The 21,893-nt window shown below is 38.0% G+C and overlaps 1 protein-coding gene across 5 annotated transcripts in view; it reads left to right on the top strand.

Moving 5' to 3' along the window:
* Positions 1-21,893, top strand: part of HPS5 (HPS5 biogenesis of lysosomal organelles complex 2 subunit 2) — a 39,585-nt gene that overhangs the window by 8,047 nt on the left and 9,645 nt on the right. For 3 of the 5 annotated variants that reach the window (XM_042957346.1, XM_042957345.1, XM_042957344.1), the window contains exons 3-17: positions 3,184-3,294; positions 3,466-3,530; positions 3,994-4,186; positions 5,532-5,665; positions 9,147-9,359; positions 9,647-9,718; positions 12,506-12,594; positions 14,784-14,962; positions 15,415-15,573; positions 16,165-16,360; positions 17,034-17,157; positions 18,103-18,252; positions 19,626-19,703; positions 20,239-20,816; positions 21,603-21,723. In XM_042957346.1, coding sequence (XP_042813280.1) covers positions 3,184-3,294; positions 3,466-3,530; positions 3,994-4,186; positions 5,532-5,665; positions 9,147-9,359; positions 9,647-9,718; positions 12,506-12,594; positions 14,784-14,962; positions 15,415-15,573; positions 16,165-16,360; positions 17,034-17,157; positions 18,103-18,252; positions 19,626-19,703; positions 20,239-20,816; positions 21,603-21,723 — 2,462 coding nt within the window. Of the gene's footprint in view, positions 1-3,183; positions 3,295-3,465; positions 3,531-3,652; positions 3,783-3,993; positions 4,187-5,531; positions 5,666-9,146; positions 9,360-9,646; positions 9,719-12,505; positions 12,595-14,783; positions 14,963-15,414; positions 15,574-16,164; positions 16,361-17,033; positions 17,158-18,102; positions 18,253-19,625; positions 19,704-20,238; positions 20,817-21,602; positions 21,724-21,893 lie in introns of those variants that run through there. The other 2 variants (XM_042957347.1, XM_015544861.2) reach the window with 2 other exon arrangements.

The following is a 21,893-nucleotide window of genomic DNA, read 5'->3' as shown; positions in this document are numbered from 1 at the left end:
TTCTGTACATTGATTTTGTATCCTGTTAGTTTACTATTCATTCATTTATCATTTCTCCTGGTTTTCATTTATCAGTTTTAGTGGTTTTTTGGTGGTGTCTTTAGTGTTTTCTCTATATAGTAACATGTTATCTGCAAATAGTGGGAGTTTTACTTTTTCCATACCAATTTGGATGCCTTCTATTTTTTTATGTTGTCTAATAGCCGTGTCTAGGACTTCCAGTATTATGTTGAATAAAAGTGGTGAGAGTGGATATCCTTGTCTTGTTCCTGACCTTAAGGGGAAAGCTCTGTTTTTCACCATTAAGTATGATGTTGGCTGTGGGTTTTTCATATAAGGTCCTTATTGTGTTGAGGTATGTTCCCTCTAGACCTACTTTGCAGAGGGTTTTTATCATGAATGGATGTTGTACTTTGGCAAATGCTTTTTCTCCATCTGTTGAAATGATTATATGGTTTTATCCTCTTATTGATGTGATGTGTCACATTGTTTGTGAATATTGAACCATTCTTGTATCCTGGGACTAAGTCCCACTTGATAAAGATATAATATTTTTTTGATGTGTTCTTGGATTCAGCTTGCTAATATTTTGTTGAGGATATTTGCATCGATATTCATGAGAGATATTGAACTGTAGGTTTTTGTTTTTGTTTTTTTGTGGTGTTTTTTGTTTTTTTTTTTTTTAATTTTTTTTTCAACTTTTTTTTTTATTTATTTTTGGGACAGAGAGAGACAGAGCATGAACGGGGGAGGGGCAGAGAGAGAGGGAGACACAGAATCGGAAACAGGCTCCAGGCTCCGAGCCATCAGCCCAGAGCCTGACGCGGGGCTCGAACTCACGGACCGCGAGATTGTGACCTGGCTGAAGTCGGACGCTTAACCGACTGCGCCACCCAGGCGCCCCTTTTGTGGTGTTTTTATCTGGTTTTGGTATCAGGGTGATACTGGCTTCATAGAATGAATTTGGAAATTTTTCTTCCTCTTGTATTTTTTGGAACAATTTGAGAAGAATAGGTATTAACTCTTTTTTTTAATGTTTGACAGAATTTGCCTGTGAAGCCATCTGGTCCTGGACTTTTTGTTTGTTGTGAGTTTCTTATTACTGATTTAATTATTTTGCTGGTAATTGGTCTCTTTAGATTTTCTATTTCCTCCTACTTTAATTTGGGGAGGTTATACATTTCTAAGAACTTATCCATTTCTTTCAAGTTGTCCAATTTGTTGACATACAGGTTTTTATAATATTTTGATATAATTGCTTGTATTTCTATGGTGTTAGTTGTGATTTTTCCTCTTTCATTAGTGACTTTGTTTATTTGGGTTCTCTCTCTTTTTTTTAATGAGTCTGGCTACAGGTTTGTCAATTTTGTTGATCTTTTCAAAGAACCAGCTCCTGAGAGCCCCTGGTTTGAGTGTCTGACTCTTGATTTTGGCTCAGGTCATGATCCCAGGGTTGTGGGATCAAGCCCCACCTTGGGCTCTGTGAGCATGGAGCCTGCTTAAGATTCTCCTTCTCTCTCTCTCTGTCTCTCTCTCTCTCTCTCCCCCTTCTTCTCTCCCCCACTTGCACGCATGCACTCTCTCTCTCTCTCTTAAACACACACACACACACACACACACACACTCAAAGAACCAGCTCCTGGATTCATTGATCTGCTGTATTGTTTTTTTAGTTTCTATATCATTTATTTCTGCTCTGATCTTTATTATTTCCTTCCTTTTCCTGGGTTTGGGTTTTATTCTTCTTTTTCTAGCTCTTTTAGGTGTGAGGTTATTCTTCCTGCTTCTTGAGGTAGGCCTGTATTGCTATAAACTGCCTTCTTGGAACTTCTTTTGCTGCATCCCAAAGATTTTGGACTGTTGTGTTTTCATTTTCATTTGTTTCCATGTAATTTTTAATTTCTTCTTTAATTTCTTGTTTGATCCATTCATTGTTTAGTAGCATGTTATTTAACCTCCCTGTATTGTGCTCTTTCCAAATTTTTTCTTGTGATTGATTTCTAGTTTCATAGTATTGTGGTCAGAAAAGATGCATGGTATGACTTCAATTTTTTGAATTTGTTGAGACTTGTTTTGTGGCCTAATGTGTAATCTATTCTGGAGAATGTCCCATGTGCACTTGAAAAGAATGTTGCATTCTGCTGTTTTAGGGTGGAATTTCCTGAAGATGTCTGTTAAATTCATCTATTCCAGTGTGTCAAAGCCCCTGTTTCCTTGTTGATTTTCTATTTGGATGATATGTCCATTGATCTAAGTCAGGTGTTCCAGTCCCCTGCTATTATTATGTCACTGTATGTGTATATAGTGTATATGTATTTGTACACACACACACACACACACACACACACACACACACACACAGACACACACACACTATTAATATATATATTGATTGTTTCCCAAAGGCTTTCTTTTTTTCTGACTCTTCCTTTTACCTGGTAAGGTAAACCTTTCTAAGAAACCCCAGCAGGCTTAGTCTTATTAGCTGGAGTTTAGTCAGATAGCTCTCACTAGCTTCAGGAAAAACTGAGTAAATGAATATTTAGATTTTCCAGCTTCTGTGGTGGAAAGCAAGGTTGAAGAGGGTTGGGAGTGTCTGTTCATCAGCAAAGCAACAAATTTTGCCACAGGGTGTTGGGCACAGCATTGCCACTGTTTTCTGTGGTAGATAAGGAAAGGAATTAGCAGGCTGAGGGTCTAACAGCATAGTGACCTGCATCTGTGTCCTCTATAGTCTCACCCATTCTAAAAGCTGTGGGTGATTTGTGTGCTAATTATGTGGACTAGAAATGATTCAAGTGAGTAAATGGTTAAAGAGTTGCTTTATCCCCTGGGGACTTACTTGGTCTTTCATCTTTGTGGTCAGCAGTGGAATGATTTAGCCAAATTACACAAAAGATGAATGATCTGATAACTGGATTTTGCCAAGGGAAAATTACTCATTTGTATAATTGAGCCTATTCAGTCATTTTGAGATTCAGTTAAAAATTTAAAACCACAATGTTCTGTCTGTGTCTTGTGCTCGAATGAGAAGCTGAGTGCCATAACATGGTGTCCAGCTGGGCAGGAAGTGGGGTGGGGGAGGAACCTGCTACACAGATCTTAGTATTTACGTCTAGTAGTTTCTTTTATTTAGTTACGTGACTACGATCACCTCACCCTTGTCTGTTTACATGTTTTCAGTGCACGAGCATAGCTGTGTCTCGGAAATGGCTGGCTTTGGGCAGTTCGGGAGGAGGACTCAATCTCATTCAGAAGGAAGGCTGGAAGCACAGGCTTTTTCTTTCACACAGGGTAAGCTTAATTAATCATAGTTCTGTCATACCATTTGGAGTATCTTTCATAGATCCCAATTTCTCCATTATGAATAATCATTTGGAGTAAAAGAGGAATGTAAATCTTGAGATTTAAAAGTAAAAAATTACCATTTTTGAGAAGCCTAATATTTTTCCTTTTGTGTTCTAGGAAGGTGCAATTTCTCAGGTTGCCTGTTGTTTACATGATGATGATTATGTTGCTGTAGCTACCAGGTAAGAAACTGCTTTAAAATTATCTGATCTTTTCTAAATACATTTTAAATTGACAAGCCCTAGTTATGTGTTTTTTAGGGTGGCTAACCATCCTGGTTTGTCTACGACTGTCCCAATTTTAGCACTGAAAGTCCTGAGTCCTAAGGAAATCTCTCAGTTCCCAGCAAACCAGGACAGACATTTGGTCACCCTATGGTTTATGGAAAATGTCAGTATGACACAACAACATTTCAGTGGCCTTAAAAGCGAAAGGTAACAGAGATAATTTAGAACATCTTAAGTTCTCTTGTACTGGATTTGTGGACTAAAGAAAGGAAATCAGTACCTTGACTTCCTACTTCCTACTTTTTTTGACAAACAGGAGTTTGCATATATATTTAATATAACTGATACTGTGATACAAATAATATTGTACCTTTTTGACCCTTGCCAAAAATTTGCTTCTGTGATTCAATTCTTACAGTCAAGGTCTCGTAGTTATTTGGGAATTAAATCAGGAGCGTCGTGGGAAACCAGAACGAATTTATGTGTCTTCAGAACACAAAGGCCGAAAAGTTACAGCCCTCTGTTGGGATACAGCTATTCTTAGAGTTTTTGTAGGTGATCATATGGGGAAAGTTTCTGCCATCAAACTCAACACTTCTAAACAAGTAAAGGTGAGAGCCAGTCCAATTCTTTGTGTATGTGGTGAGATAGAAGATATTAACAGAATTTCAGTTGAGGGGCACAATTTTATCTACTCTTTCTTGGGGGACTGATCTAGAGCCCACACTATTAATTTTGTGGAGAACTGTTTATGTGTAGCCTGGTTTAGCTTAATACTGTTGCAGGATGGCTTCTGTGAGCTAACTTCAATAATTTGCACATTGTCTATTACAGTACTCTGTAACTTACCTATATGGTTCACTTAAATAAAGCATTACTACTAAACTGTTAATAAGATAAGATGCCACTTTATTAGTTGTGTGAATAAAATGACAAACATAGAAATGGTACTACTTGCCCAGGCTCCTATTCTCTTGGTCCCTGATTAGAAGAAACTCATGAGTCTAGGTATATTTTTTTTTACAATGGATGTAACTTACTGTGAACTGAATCTTAAAGGCACCTCCTGGATTGTGCTCAGCTGCACGGGTCCCAGGCTTCCTGCCAAAGTTGTTGCAGTAGAAGGGTTGAGTATCAGGTTACCCTGACAGAATGCTCCAGTTTCTCATTAAGGCAGAGCAGACCAGGGGTGCCTAGGTGGCTCAGTTGGTTAAGTGTCCGACTTAGTTTCAGCTCAGGTCTTGATCTCATGGTTCATAAGAGCTCCACATCAGGCCTTGTGCTGATAACACAGAGCCTGGTTGGATTTCTCTTTCTTCCTCTCTCTCTCTGCCCGTTCCTCGCTTGTGTTCTCTCTCTCTTTCTAACTTAAAAAAAAAAGGCAGAGCAGACCAACTTCTTACAGTCCCTCTCCTCCAGGACTGTTAAAATGGGGAACTTGGCTTATTTCTATTTAGGATCTTGGCAAAAAAGAAGAAATCTAACTACCATTGGCTAAATTATTTTATTTTAATTAACATATCAGAATATTCTTCCGGTTTGATCATGGTGACCCTTCAAAGTTGCCACTTGATTCCTAACGTATTTTTGATCCCAAATATAGTTGGAACATTATAGGTAGTATAGTCCTAATTTGTCTTTTTTCCGAAGGAAGAAGTACTGTCTTCTGTGTGACAAAATTCTCTCACATGTTCCAAAACTTGTTTCACCTTGTTATTCCAATTTCTAAGATTAGATAACCAGAAACAGTCTTAAGAATTGTCTTCTACAGTTACGTAACAAATTATTTCACAGAACCTTTAAATGACTGAAGCTTTGATACCCTAACAGGCAAATTAAATTTTGACCCATTAAATTTTTTTATTTTGCTGTCCAAAGTTATTTTCACTTAAAAGGTAAAGGAGGTCACATGTATACGTAAAGATAAATCTTCTTTCCTTATCGTGTCTTTTTTAGGCAGCTGCTGCTTTTGTGATGTTTCCTGTTCAGACAATAACAACAGTTGACTCCTGTGTTGTCCAGTTAGATTATTTGGATGGAAGACTACTTATATCCTCACTTACTCGATCCTTCTTGTGTGACACTGAGAGGTATATTGACCAACTGTGGGTCATAGGTTATGCAGAATTCTAGAACTTTCGGAGACTTAGAAGTCATTTAGTCCAAACCCCTCAGTTCAGTAATACAGATGTTAATGAGGAACAAGCTGTGTGCAAGCTGATGTTAGGGAGTAGGAAAGACATAGAGGAGACTGAGCCAGTGGGCGACGAAGACAGATGTTCACTTAACTCTCCATGAAGTGTGGTCAAAGAGCTATGAGGGAAGGCCAAACAAAGGCCTGTTTTGATATGGGGAATCAGGAAGTCTTCCCTGATTAAATTTGTTGTTGTTTAGATTTGTTGTGTGTTTAGTAGAATGTTACTAATGGGTAAAACTGGGTGAAGAATAAGAACTTTGTGAATACCTATTTTATTGAAATCTCAAGGGTGGAGTTAAGTTTCAGTGAATGGCAAAGACGTGTATTGGAGGTAGCTGTGAAACACCAGAACAGAAACATCTTGAAATCAGTATTATGTGTGACTGTGCTGAAGTTCCTCAGCCATTCTCACTGCAGGGAAATTTTCACTGGTGGTTCTTTTTTCCCCACTACCATATTCTTTAGGACCAGCCACTCTTTAAACTATTTATTAAGGAGAACTTTGAGCATACATAAAAGAATTGTATATTGAACCCCCATGAACCCACCAGCCAGCTTCAATAATTTTGATGATGATTTTGGTAGACTAAATTTGGAGTAAAACAGGAAGGAAGGGACATTCTAGCAGGAAGGAACAGTCTCTTGTGGAAAAGTGAGAAAGAATTGGGCATATTTTAAAACCTTCCAGTCTGGCGTAGTAAGTAGGGGAGTTGTGGAAGATCAAGTTGGTAAATTGGCTCCACAGTGAGAGTGACAGCCTTAAATGTCACATTAATTAGGTGGGGTTTTAGATCATTTTAAGAAGTGTGCTTAAAGAATAGCAGGGTTTGAAAATTGATTTCATTAGAACTATCCAGGCTTGGAAAGTCTTTATGTATTTCCAGGATTTCATGTATCTGTTAGAAGTCTGCTATTTTAGAAAGCAGGAGTTGTTTATTACAAAAGGTTTGAAGGAGTGTTTGCTGACTGTCAGGGATGGTAGAGGGAAGGTTGGGAAGAAGGCGTACTTTGTATTTATTTTTTTGGATGGGAAAGGCACGTGGGAAGGAGGCCAGTTATAGCAGGTGGTAGGTGTGTGATATCAGAGAACCTAGCTGGATAGCAGAGAGGCAATGGTCAGTTTACATGAAATTCGTGGGAAGGAGGATGTATCTGGTTCTGACTTGTTTCAGACTATATACATCAGTGAAGTTAGACTTGGAGAACTGGAGATCACCTAGTGCCACCCTTTCATTCTTGGAGCTTGTCTGACATCACACAGCTGAGAAGAGACAGGCGAGACTACAACCTTTCTGTCTTGATTCAGTGCCCTTGCTCTTAACCTCACAGTTACCTCATACATCCTTTGACGTTGGACCTTTGGTCATTAACTCCACACTTGAGATTTTGGGGAAGTATTTGTTAGCTTCACCAAATTGATAACTATTCTTCATCTGTAGGTTTCCAAGTTTACAAAGTGGCCCCGTGTAGAAAGCTATATGATAGACTTTATAAAACAAAGACCTAAGTAAGTAGAGGTTTATTTTTCCTTCTGTGCAGTGGAATTGCTGATCTTCATTTTCCCATTTCACAGGGATGTAGCTAGAGTTGGTTATGAGAATAACCTAGATTCTGCTGCTAAAATAACACATTCTAGAAATGCCCACTTCCTGTTAGCTAGAATTCAGTTTGGGGGGACATGAATAGTACAATAATTTTAAAAATTCATTTATGTTTAATTTTTTTTTTGTTTGTTTCAACTTATATTCCCTCCCAACAAAAAGCATTAAAAAAAAAAAAATAAAAACAACGGGGGCTCCTAGTAACTAACGGAAGTGATAGATAGGAATGTGCTTCTCTTGCCCGCCACTGGCTACTTTGTCAATATCATTGATGAGCAAGGTGGATCCTGGGAAGAAATAGAAGAAATAGAAACAAAGAACTATGGTATAGTGGAGCGAACACTGACTAATGGAAACTGGAAATATGGTTTCAAATTCTGGTTCTGCCACTTTTTAAACCTTGCTAAATGTTGGTTTCCCCATCCAGAATAGTAGAGATAGTATTAACTAAGATAACATATATGACATACTTCATCTTATGCCTGTTACATATTGTTTGAAAATGTAGAAATCAAGGTTAATGAGCATACACATAAACGAATTGCCTGTATTTGTTCAATCAACAAACATTTACTGCACTCTTCTGGACCCTTAGTATTGTATTAAGCACCATAGAAGATATAAAGTAAGCCAGAAATATATTTTATTTCCCAAGTAAGGAATATAAGTAGTAAATCCATAGCTTCTTAGATTGCTCTGTATACATTTCAAAGCACTTTCATATCCATGTTCTCGTGGTACACATAGTTCTCACAGTTTTTCATAGTACTAAAGCTGATGTTACTTTTTACCCATGAAAACAGATAAGTACAGGGATATTGAATCATCTAAGGTCACTTAGTAAATTCACACTAGAGGGCATATTAGGTCATTGTCTAATAGAAGAGTTTGAGTGCATGGAGCACTATAATGTAGTTAATGCTCTCTGTGGGTCAGACACTGTGCTGTACATTGGGAATTTAAAGAAGAGAAACAAATGGCCTTTGTCTTAAGAAAAGTCATAATCTATTGTTCAGAGACACAGTTGCCATATATAAGGTGGTAAGTGCCATGGGAAGCGTGTAATTCAGCTTATGGGCATCAATGAAGTCTCTTGTGGAAGAATGGTGAAGTCTTGAAGAATACTTAAGTAAAGCAGGTTTTAGGAAGGGATTATCACCTTCCATTGTTCCCAGGCAGTGTACTAAGCACTTTTGTGTATTTAGGTCGTGTAATCATAAGGAAACAGAATGTTCAAAGTTAGAGTTTCAGAAGGACTTGGCATTTTGAGGAAAGAGCAAAGAGTTTACTGGGTGTTTGTGGCAGGAGAATGGCTGGAAGACAGGGTTGGAGAGGTAGCTTAGTAACTTCCATGGAGTGTCCAAAGAACCTTTTGCAAGGTGATTTTGCAAGGTGATTTGCAAGGGATAGATTTTAAACCACTTTATAATAGGATTTAAGGATGTATGCAATGGTTTGCTAGCACTCATTTTGTAGATTTGAAAGGGGCCTTCACATGAATTCTGAGCCCCTCATTCTGTGGATAATAAACTGAGCACTAATGTGAAGTGGTTTGCTTCCTGTTACAGAAATCGTTAATGGCAAATCAGAGCCAAAACCCTATTTTGACCTTTCCATGCTGCCGTTCTTTCCAATATATTGCTAATACGAATACAGAGAGGATATTTTGGGTGCGGTTATTATGGCCATAGGGTTATTATGTCCATTAGTAGTGCCATTTGTTTTTGACTTTTTTATAAGTAAACGTGCTTTCTTTTCTTTTGGGGGGATTAGAGAAAAATTTTGGAAAATCGGAAGCAAGGAAAGAGATGGAGAATATGGAGCTTGTTTCTTCCCTGGAAGATGTTCTGCGGGCCAGCAACCCCTAATATATTGTGCTCGCCCTGGCTCTAGGATGTGGGAAGTGAACTTTGATGGTGAAGTTATAAGCACACATCAGTTTAAGAAACTCCTCTCATCACCACCTCTCCCTGTGATTACTCTAAGGTAATGATTTGTATTGCTGATAGGGACTATCTGAGGAATTTACATGCAGGAGTTCGGTTGAAATCTCTGATATTGTAGGCGCATTAAAGATTATGCTTTCTAAAAGTGAAGTCGAATTTTTACTCAAGATTTAGAGAAACCAAAAAGCCTTTAACCAGCTATCTTTGATATGATTAAAGTAGATTGAATACAGGCAGATGAGTTAGATGCTGCAAAACTTTTCCTACGTAGGGAACAGCATACTTTTTTGTTGTGGTTAATTCATTAACAGACTGTTTACTTCCTAGATCTGAACCTCAGTATGATCATACAGTTGGATCTTCCCAGTCTTTGTCTTTCCCCAAACTCTTGCACCTTAGGTAAGTTTCTCCTTTTGATGTTCAAAAAAAAAAAAAAAAAGAGCACTTAACTTTGTCTCTTTGTTTCTTGTTCACGGGTGGTTTTTTAAACGTTGTTTTTGTACTAAGATATTTTTGGAAAATTAGGAAATGACTATGTTACATGACGTGTTCTAAGAGGAATAAAAAGATCATAGAAGTATGCTTCTTTTTTTGTTGTTTCAAATTGACCTAAACCAATTGGACAGTCTATAATTGTCAGGGAACTTCTGACAGTTAGAGCTAAGAATTGTCAGTACTCTTTTCTTTTCATAACCTCCCCTGCCTGGTGGGAGGTTAAAATGAAAGCAAGTCTCAGACTGAAGTCAGCCACACAGATGTATGCTTCTTAGCAAGTAGGCACAAAAATAATTGTAGAACTTGTTCTTGTAAGCTTGGTGAACTTTCAGCTTCTGTCCTTTAGGTGCTCCGACAAGTACCTTGCATGAAAGATCTGTACATTCAGCTGTATTCTAACATCAGGGTTCAGCTACCCTTCCAGCAGGATTAGGGGCAGCACACAGAGTCACTAAAGGCTGGGTTTGCCAATTCTTACACCTTGTTCTTCAAGCATGGGGGTGCCAATGTATGATTTCTAGCCAGTCTGTATATCTTGAGGTCATTTCATCAATGGATATTATTTCCAGTATCTCTTAAGCTAACATGTTAAGATCTCTAATGCAGATTCAGAGAATGTTATTTAGAGATTGTTTTACGGTGGTCTGTTATAGGGACTGCTGATTGGGTTCTTTCAAAGGCTAACTAACCGCTCTTAGAATGTGATTTTTTAAAAAAAACTTTAGAAACGTGAACTAATTGCCCCTAACTAATGTAGGTATATGTCACACTGCCTACACTGACGTATTTCACATTAAATTATAAATTCATAAATCACGTTAGTAAATTCATGATTCTCCCTGAAAATTAGGTAAAGCATAAAGAGTTTTTAATACTCTTCCTTTATGGTAGTTTTTACGATTTCTAATTACATATTCATACAGCATTTACGTTTGTCTTACTCTTAGAGGGTAAGTTCTATAAGGGCCTTGTTTCTATTTGGTTCATTATATTATTCGTAGTGCTTGGCATAGCATCTGGTACATAGATACTTCTGACTGTGATGTGATATGTGAGGAAGTCCTTTACTCAAGGGTGTGTTTTCTAATGGCAAGACCATGGTCTGCTTGGCTCTTCTGGTAGAGTTACTCTTTTGAGTTAAGCTATTTAAAGCTCCTGTTACAGTTTCTGCCATAGCAAACAAAGCCCTTGATGATCTGGCTGTGCCTACTCTTCAGCTTAAGCAATAATTAATGCCAGTTTGAAGCCTTTGCAGACTCTTCCAGCAGGCTTAGATTAGACACTTACTCCTGGGCACTATTGTCACCCTTTTTCATTCCTCTGTCACCACCCCTATTTCACTGTACTTTGAATATCCATCCCAGCACCAGATTGTCAACTCCTTTGCTGTGGGCACAGTGTTAGTCACATAGTAAGCTCTCAAGTAATAGCTCAATTAAAGAATTCAATGAAGATTTTTTTTTTTTAAATCATGAGTAGAAGGGCTTTTTGTTCCTGTTTGTTTCCTTTTCCCCCCTCACCTATACACTTGTGTCCTATGGTAACCTTTACTGTTACACCCACAAATCCCACAGGGAGGCAAATTTATATGCTTAGTTTTCTTTTGGGTTAATAGTATCCCTTTTCCCTCCTTGAGTTTTTAACCAATGCTCTTAGGCTGCATTCTAGTCCCTTTATTATCAAAGAAAGGACAAGGGGATGAGGGATGTGTAAATTACAAAGTATCAGCTTTTACCTGAACCTCTCTCCTAAGATTTCCTAAGGAATCTTTTCAAGCCGAGTATCACTTTCAGTGTCAAAATCATGATCTTATAACTCTACTCAGGGGTCCTCTGGCCTCTTGCTTTTTTCTCCTCTGGCTCCTGAAGGTAGCCTTCCAATTTTTCTTCCTTTGGATTAGCATTCTGACCATTTCTTCCATCTTTGTGTCAAAGATTATTTTCCCATAGCGACAGTGATCTGGTCTTATATTGGCAAGATGTTTAATATTTGTGTGAGGATCCAGTTCCTGTTAAATACCACTCCTAGTTTCATAGCCACATAGTACCATGTTTAGTACTCTTGGGGGTATAAAGAAAAAAAAGGTTCCTGTTTTTAAGATTATAATTTGTTGGAGAGATGTGGTATTTCTACAAAAATCTGAACAATAATAAAGAAAAAGGGTTCCAACAGTGCAGTACATGACTAAGTGCCATATGAACAGGGTTGACAAGAAGTAGGATGAGTGCAGGAGGAAGAGTAGTTGTTGCCCTCGGCTCTCGGCTCCACGCTCACAACTACGGACATCAAAATATTACCATCCCTAAAAGTGTTTCACTAGAGCAGTGATTTGTGGTGAGGTATGTCATCTGTTTTAAATGTGCCCATTTCATACTAGTTATGGGGAATTCGGCTGCTTTAACAAACATTAGTAAGATAACAGCCTTTTCTTTTTCTAGAAGATTTTTAGTGTATGTATCTAAATTTTTCCCAGTTTGGCATCATATTTTTTAGGGGGCTTTTGCTACAGACATAAAAGGGGTGTCAGGACTTGATTAACTGGATCACTGTTGTGATTTTTTTTTTTTTTTTTTTGGTACAGTCTCAATTTACTTTTATAGCTGATGTGAGGGTCTGAGTTCAGGGAATTGTATCACAAACTTCTGTATCCAAGCAAACTAGAATTCTCTTAACTTCTCTTTTCTTTTGCAGTGAGCACTGTGTGGTGACGTGGACAGAAAGAGGAATTTATATTTTCATTCCTCAGAATGTTCAAGTTCTTCTTTGGAGTGAAATCAAAGGTAATTGTATTTTTCTTCCTTATGTAATTTTTAATCTCATGCTTGTGAAGGATTTAGTTATTGTAGGAGAATTCATTTGCAGTGTGAAAAGTAGAGAAATAGAATGAGGTGACATTTCTTATAAAGGTTAACATCATAGACATTTCCCACCATAAGGTATAATCCAAGCATCCACTTGTGAATTTGTGGTCAGTTATTTAGTTTTTCATGGGTAGTTTTAAATACAGTTTCCATTTATTCTTTAATATTAGTAACCACTGCTAAGGATTGAATGAGTTCATCTTTTCCTTCTGTTTACCCTGAATTTTGATGCCTGTTGGAAGTCTTGCTTGAACTTCCATTTTGTGTCTTAATAGTTTGAGGTTCAAGAAGTCCTTGTGAGAGCAACAGCATTTTATGTGGCTGAGGCAGAGAAAGTCAATCTCTATGTTTTTTTAGTTTAAACCAGAAATAGAAGACATCTAGCTGTGTTAGCATTGCTACTCAGAGAGTGTATCTTATCTTTTTGGGTCATTTTCTACCTTGTAAAAATATAAAAAAGAGGAACCATTATTTACCAATCTGATCAATATTGATTTCTTGTGGATTAAGTTCACTAAGCTTGTCCCTTTAAAACGAGTTTGTTTTTTCAAAAAATGACATATACACTGTATAAGTTTAAGGCATACAAAGTATTGATGTGATACAGTTACACAGTTAACCCCTGAACAACGTGGGAGTGAGGGGCACAGACAAGTCGAAAATCTGCATGTAGCTTTTGACTCCCCACAAACTTAACTACTAATAGCCTACTGTTCATCTGAAGCCTTACTGATAACATAGTTTACATACTTTGTATGTTACATGTATTATTTGCTGTATTCTTACAATAAAGCTAGAGAAGAAAAAATGTTAAAATCATAAGAAAGAAAATAGATTTACCGTAATATATTTATTGAAAAAAATTCACATATCATTGGACCTGTGCAGTTCAAACTCATGTTGTTAAAGGGTCAACTATATATTGTGATGATTACTATCTTTTATGATGAGAACATTTAATATTTAGTCTCTTAGCAGCTTTGCAGTATATGATACATTATTGTTAACTATAACCACAATGCTGTGTGTGCGTTAGATCTCTAGAACTTATTTGTCTTCTAACTTTGTACCCCTTGACCAACATCCACTACCCCTCCAGGCCCTGGTTACCACCATTCTACTCTGCTTCTACTTGTTTGGCTTTTTTTAAATTTTTTTTTTTTTTCAACGTTTTTTATTTTTATTTTTGGGACAGAGAGAGACAGAGCATGAACGGGGGAGGGGCAGAGAGAGAGGGAGACACAGAATCGGAAACAGGCTCCAGGCTCCGAGCCATCAGCCCAGAGCCTGACGTGGGGCTCGAACTCACAGACCGCGAGATCGTGACCTGGCTGAAGTCGGACGCTTAACTGACTGCGCCACCCAGGCGCCCCTGGCTTTTTTTAGATTGTACCTATAAGTGATATCAGAAACTAGTTTTTTAAGTCCTTTCGTGATGTTCTGCCAAGACAGGTATTTTTCTCATGAATTGTTTGTCAGTGTACATGCTGTGTTAAAAATCCATTCATTGACGCTAGATTGTAACTCTCAGAACTGTTGTAGTCTGGCCTCTAATGTAGAGTGCTCTTTTGAAGTCCCAATTCCTTTTCATAGAAAGTAGCATTTTATTTTTTTATTTATTTTATTATTACTTTTCAAAATTCCAGTGTAGTTAACATACAGTTTAATATTAGTTTCAGGTGTACAGTATAGTGATTCAGCAGTTCCATACATCACCCCAGTGCTCATCAGGACAAGTACACTCTTTAATCCCCATCACCTATTTCACCCATCCCCCACCCACTTCCCCTCTGGTACCCATCAGTGTGTTCTCTATAGTTGAGAGGCTGTTTCTTTGTCTTTCTCTCTTTCCTTTGCTCATTTGTTTTGTTCAGAACAGATTTTAACCATAGAATTTTAGATTAAACAGATGCGTTTGTCTCTTATTTTTTTAGAAGTGTCTAAAAATATGATTTCTTCATTGAAATGCAAGTATAAATGAGACGAAATTCAGTCAAGTCAAACTCATTGTAAAAAAATGAATTTCTTAGAATAATTGCAGCCCTTGCCAAAATGGAAAAGGAATATTTGCTTAAACTTCTGTGTGTTCACCCCTGTGGTTTTTGTAGATATTCAGGATGTGGCCGTCTACAAGAATGAGCTGTTCTGTTTGCACCTGAATGGGAAAGTCTCACATCTTTCTCTGTTATCTGTGGAACGCTGTGTGGAGCGCCTGCTGAGGAGAGGCCTGTGGAACCTGGCGGCTTGCACCTGCTGTCTTTTCCAGAACTCTATCATTGCCAGCAGAGTGAGTCAGAGAGCTTACATACTCATCTCGGTTGTTAAAACCACCCTAGCCTGCAGGATTGTGTTACAAAGTTGCTTGTCTTTATTAGCAAATGAAGCCCCCATAAATCCCTACAGGAAGCATGGCATATAAATCTAGGGGTGGGTGGAGGGTAAGAAAAAGAAAAAAAGAAAAAGGGAATACTTCCCACTTAAAGAAAATTAAATTTTCTCATAAACTTACTTGAATTTCAGACCTTGTTTTAAGGGGGAATGATTGTGTGTAATAGCATTTAATTCTTAATTTCTAAGATAATTCTCATTAACTCTTTTACTACCTTGTTAAACCTTTTTAAAGCAACTTTGAGGTTTTATGTTCTCTGTTAGATCTCTTTCAGTATATTGGCCACTGAATTTAGATTTCATTATAAATAGTAAGCTATTCTACTTGGTTTCTACTTACCCTTTCATTAGGGAAGAAAATCTTTGACTGTGGATAAGTTGGAGCATTTGAAATCTCAGCTGGACCTCACAACCTATAGTGATCTGATTTCTCAACTGGAAGAATTGATCTTAAAATTCGAACCTTTGGATTCAGCTTGCAGCAGTAGAAGAAGTTCCATTTCATCACATGTAGGTATTTTTACTTTTCAAAGGGTTTATCTGTACAGTAAGGCTTTTCTTCCTCAGGTTGTACTCCTATATCTCTTGAGATCCCAAAGCTTATCTTCTTTCCATGTGATAGATTTAGAGAGAGGGGAGAGTTGTCAAGAGGGGGCTTTCTTTCAGCCGTTGGGCAGCCCTATGAAGCCTCCACTTAGGTATGTCTTGGAGCCATATTTTGTTTCGTCATTGTTTATTATATTCTGTTTTAGTACCTCATGTAGCTTCCAGCACAAGTTAAGTTGCTCCTAATCTGTGATTTCAGATGCTTCATGCTAATTTGAGTCATAGTGCAGCTCAGGGTTGTCTTCGTGACTCCCCATTCTCACAGCCAGGATTCATGGAGGCAAGCTAGAGAAAGATGTTAGTGTGACGTCATCAGCATGTGAGGGTGGTCCAGCTGCCAGAAGCCTAAACCTTGCTCACCAGTTTGTTCTATTAAGCCATAATTGTTGTTATTGACTTGCTACTTACTCTTGTTGGTTTTTCTCTTTAAAAACCATTTTTGTGTTATGAAGGAAAGTTTTATTTTGATTTTTTTGGGATTCTTTTTATTTTTAGGAAAGTTTCAGCATCTTGGACTCCGGTATTTATCGTATCATTAGTAGTAGAAGAAGCAGTCAGTCAGATGAAGACTCTTGTTCTCTTCACAGCCAAACTCTCTCAGAAGATGAGAGACTCAAAGAATTCACCTCACATCAAGAAGAGGACCAACCGGATCAGAGTTGGAGCTCACACGGGAATGAAGGTGATAATGGTGCGTTTTGTTGGTTGCTGACATGAAGCAGTTATATTCTGTGACTTCTCTTTGCCGGGATTAACTTGTGCATTGAGTTTTCTCCATGGTGTTAATAATTTTTATTATGTTGACAGACTTTCCACTCAAACATGTCGATCTGTTTGTCATAGAAGAATGGGTTTAGGTTTAGTTGTATTTTTCCCCCTCCTGTTTAGGTGAATATTGATACAGTCTGTAATTTTAATCACACATCAAAATGCTGCAAGAGTTAAGAAAGGAAGTCATTAATCAAAGGAGCAGAACAATTTTATCTTGACTAACCAAATTATTTTCCATCAGGAATGAAAAATTACTACAGTTTTGGAGGCCATTGCCTTCACTTTTCGATGTTCGAGTATTCCTGTGACTCAACTGTTGAGAAGAGCTTAATAAAGACTCTAAACTTCTTTTTGACTTATGGGGATTCAGGGTTAGTAGGCAAATGAAGGTACCTGCCTCAGTGTTTTATATGTGGACCATCCCGTGCATCTTGTAAACCTGTGTTCTGCTCATTTGTATCTGGCTCAGTTGTGATTTCGGTATTGAATCCTTCATTTCCTTTGGTTTATTCATTTCAGAATTTTTTTAAAGATTAAAAAAAACTCCAGTGTGATTAAATTTTGTTTCTTTTTCCCCTGATTACATTCATCAGACAGTGTTTCCCATGTTCCCGTGACGTTTGAGACAGATAAGAATGAAACATTCCTTCCCTTCAGCATTCCATTACCATTTCGTTCTCCTTCTCCTCTTGTGTCTCTTCAGGCGGTCAAGGAAAGGTAAACTCATTAGTCCTGTCCCTTAATCCTGTTTCTGGTTTCATTTCAGTTGTCACATTAGGTACTTTTGTGCTGAGGATGGAAAGACATTTTGAATAAGAAAAAACAAGTCTCTAGGTTATTTCTCATATAGCCTGTTATTTCCATCTTCGACAGTTTAGCTTCCCTCTTTGGGTAGTTGGGTATTTGGGTTGTTACAAATGTGTCTTCCATCCCAAACAGAGTAACATTTTGAAAAATCTGTTTTTTCCTCATCCCTGATACTAACAGTTTCCATATATCATTAGTCATTTTTTTTTTTTTTATCCTTTCAGTTCGCACTCAGAATTGGAGACTCTTTGGAAGTCTTTCCAACTACTCCATGGGCCTAGAATTGGCATTCCAGTTTGAGAGCAAAGACTTGTATAGCTACTTAACCACTTATCTGAGTCTTACTGGATACTGTTTTTTTTTTTGTTTGTTTGTTTTTTTAATTCCAGTAGAATTAACATACAGTGTTGTATTACTTTCAGGTGTACAGTATAATGATTCACTTACCAGATATGGTTTTGCTTGTAAAGGAGGTTATATTATGACTTGTTAGCCACTGAATTTCATGAAGAAATTCTGTTAATTCGCTGGGCAGTATGGGGCAGGTGGTTACATGGCCTCCTTTGCCTAAGTTACAGAAACATTGCAGACCTAGCTGGAGTTAAAGACTTTTTCTTTAGCACTGAATCAAGGCAGTTTAGTAAATGAAGTGAATTTTTATTATATTGTATGTTTTATGTGGGCCTTATGTGAAATATGTAGCTGATTAAGAAAGTTGCTATAAGTATAGTCTTTATTAAGTCCAAGTTGCTTTTCTAGGACTAATGGGAACAGAGAGAACTCAGGTACTGAATTTTTTGTTCTTGGGAGTAATGAGGTGTTTTTCATATTAGTCTTTTGGTATTTGACTTCCAGTGTCTCTAGCTTTGTACGTAAAACTACTGAGAAGATTGGCACCCTTCATACAGGCCCTGATTTGAAAATAAGACCAGAACCCAGGGGTGATGAGCAGTTATGTGAAGAGGATATGAGTCCAGTCACTTGCCCAAAAGAAGAAGATACTGAGTAAGCTCTTACATATAAATCTGGGTAAATTCTAGAGGACTGAGCTGTCATTTTGCAGAAAGCCATAGAGAAGGCACACATTAGAGAAGGCACACATCTGACCCTGTTCATTATAGATTGTGTAGCTCATAAAAAATGTGAACACCATAAAGTAAGTGTTGGAAAATGACACCTACCCATAGCAAGTCTGTTGAGAGAGAGTTTTAATTTAGCACCTCTTTCATCTGTCCTCTGCACAACATCCCTCCCCTCCAAATCTCTTCAAACTTCTGGGATGTTAGAGAAGACTATTAGATTAAGAGTAGGATTACCAAAGATCTAGGCCTTGTCCTTGCTGTGCTTCTGACTAGCGTGTGGCCTTGGGTAAGTCACTAATGCTCTCTGGCCTGTAGGATGAGAGCATTGGCATTGATGTCATGTCAGCATGATATGCTGGTGGCATAATCCTTATGTAGTGGGGTTGCAGCAGAGCCCGTGGTCTGGCACAGTGTGAAATGTCTTGTCCATCTGGTCTCTGCCTTAACTCACAGTTCATAGGATCTGAGCATTGGAAGCACACCAGCTCAGTACTCACCCAGGAATTGAGACACCCCCAGGCCCAGTTGTAGGTAGACAGATAATATAGGATAATTTTCTGAATGCTTACATTTACAGGAAAAAAAGTACAGGTATTGTTGTGGCATTTAAGGCAATCCTCACTCTGACCTTAGCCCACCTTTCCAGCCTCATTTCCAACTGCATGCTTCTAAGTGCTCTCTATTCTGGTCCTGTCAGAGCATTGGGTGGGTACACTTCACTACCTTTGTTCATGCTGTTTCTTTCACCTGTGCTATTCCCCACCCCACCCCCATTCTTTTTATTTTTAAGTTTATTTATTTATTTTGAGAGAGAGGGTGCACATGTGAGGGGGGAGGGGTGGGGGAGAGAGGGAGAGAGAGAATCCCAAGCACGCTTTGGGCTTGAACTCATGAACCATGAGACTATGACCTGAGCTGAAATCCAGAGTCGTTTACTTAACCCACTTAACCACCCAGGCGCCCATCCCCCCTTTCTTCCTAATACACATACCACCTCCTTGGGAACACTTCCCTTGATTGCCTTATCAGAAAAATTACTCCTTTTTCCGTGCTTTACGAACACAGTGTTTGTGCCGCTCTTTAGCGTTCATTTTATTCTCATTTATGTTATGGTTAGTTGTTTGCATGCCTTTCTTTCTCTCTTGAGTTTACTCATCTTGAAGCCGTGGATCATTTTTTGTATTCATCTGTTTGTGTCATGTAACGTTCAGTACAGTACGTGTCACTTAGTAAGCACTTAGAAATATTTGTTTAAGGAAGCTCTGATCCCCTCTAACACTTTTCACACTTCTCTAGGGAGAAAAAAGAAGTAATTAGTCAACCTCCAGAAGAGGACAAGTTCCAAGACCTCAAAGTAGCAACAGCAGAAGCAATGTGAGTATTTATGAACAAGAGAGGGGTTTTTTTTTTTTTTATGTTTGTTTATTTTAGAGAGAGAGAGAGAGAGAGAGAGAGAGAGCCAGTGAGCGTGAGTGGGGAGGGGCAGAAAGAGAGGGAGACAGAATCCTAAGCAGGCTCCAGTATCCGAGCTGTCAGCACAGAGCCTCGCATGGTGCTCGAACCCACAAACCATGAGATCATGACCTGAGCCGAAGTTGGATGTTTAACCGACTGAGCCACCCAGGCGCCCTGAATGGGAGAGTTTTATAGTGAATGGGAATGACTTCAAGGTCATCAGAAGTGGTCCTGAGACCATGTGGGCAAAGATAGTCTCATTTGTAATTGAAATTCAACAATTAGTATTAAAGTTACTCTCATATTGTCATCTTGCTGAGATAATTGTTAAAAGTTGAAAAGTAACATTTATTCCAGATAAGTATGCTATGTCCAGTAGGTTTGCTTAGCATGAAATAATTTGTTTTAAAAAAACACATGAAACATAAATTTCATACTTGTCTGTCTTGTGTAGGACCAAGCTACAGGACCCACTGGTTTTGTTTGAACCCAAGTCTCTGAGAATGGTTTTACAGGAGTGGCTTTCGCAGTTAGAAAAAACATTTGCCATGAAGGACTTTTCAGGCATTTCAGATACTGGTAACTCATCCATGGCATCAAACCAGGATGTGCTATTGTTTGATGAGTCAAAAAAGGGAGTATTAGATGAAGATAATGAAAAAGAAAAAAGAGACTCTTTAGGCAATGAAGAAACTGTTGATCAAAGAACATGTGAATCTACAAGTAGTCTGAGGGAGCCCTTGGATGACCTTTTCCAAGTGTGTTCTCCATGCAGCATAGCTAACAGTCTTCAGAAGGATCTGGCTGAATTGGCAACGTTGTGTTTGGAATTGAATGTATTGAATTCTGAGACCAAAAGCACAAGTGGACATGTGGACCACACTTTGCAACAGTACTCTCCTGAAATTCTGGCTTGTCAGTTCATAAAGAAGTACTTTTTTGTCCTGGACTTGAAAAGAGCAAAGGAGAGTATCAAGCTTAGTTACGCTAAAAGTCCTTGTGTTTGGGATACTTTTATTGAAGGATTGAAAGGTAATAATCAGATTGCCTTATCAAATAGAAATCAGTATAGAGGACAATAGCCTCTTAGCATTTTTGCATTTAAAAAAAAAAGATTTAAGTACAAGATTATTTCCATTTTGGTCAACCTCCATTCTGTTTCCCACTCAATTTAATTTTTATGGTTTAATTTGCAACTGTATTATAAGAAATTCATTTTATTTCTCTTAAAGTCATACTCAGAAAACATATATATAGCAAAATTGGAGAAGTTGAGATTCAAATGAAATGTGTTACAAATGCAGTCATATAAAAACAAGAAAATCGTTTATGTAACTTACTAATGTAGAGATAATATAGGCCATATTTTGAGTACTTACTGTGTGTCACATATTGTGCTAAACACTTTAAGGAGGTTTCATTTCCTATCTTAGAATTATTTTCAGAGTGGAGGGTGTTACTCCATTTAACGGGTGAAAAGAGTGAGGCACAGAGAGATTTTAATAATTGAGTAGTCTAAACTGTTGTGATAAATGTGTCACAATAACTCAGATGTAGAAGTTTATTTCTTGCTCATATAATATCCAGGACAGGTTCCAAGTCATTGGGAAACTCGCTCCCACGTGGTAATCTAGGTTGATCCTAAGGTCCTTAAAAGTAGAGATTGTGTCCTGTCCTTTTTTTGTTTGTCCTCCAGTGCTTAACCATTGTGCCATGCACCCAGTAGGTCCATAACTAATGACTGTTGAATGAATGTGTTCATGAACTGAGTATTTACAGCTACGAGATGAAAGGAAAAGGGTGTGCTTTATCTTTCAGAAATGGCAAGTTCCAGTCCTGTGTATATGGAGATAAAGGAAGGAGACCTACCAACAAGATTAAAGTTAGTGAATGACTCAGTCCCCTTTGACAGTCCTTTGTTGATTGCTTATGCCGCCAGGTAAGTTGTCCTCTGCCATTTATATGAACTAAAGTCATGGTGTTTGGTTCTGGTTTTGGTCTTAATCTCTAAAGTTTTACTCAGTTGTATGGTGGGCAGCTTCTTGTCATTTTTTTTTCTTTTTGAAAAAATTGTTTTTTCTTTTTGAGAGACAGAGAGAGAGAGAGAGC

This window comes from Panthera tigris, chromosome D1, assembly GCF_018350195.1.
Source record: "Panthera tigris isolate Pti1 chromosome D1, P.tigris_Pti1_mat1.1, whole genome shotgun sequence".
Lineage (NCBI taxonomy): Eukaryota > Metazoa > Chordata > Mammalia > Carnivora > Felidae > Panthera > Panthera tigris.
Note: the sequence above shows the minus strand (reverse complement) of the source record. Positions and strands in the feature narration are given on the sequence as shown.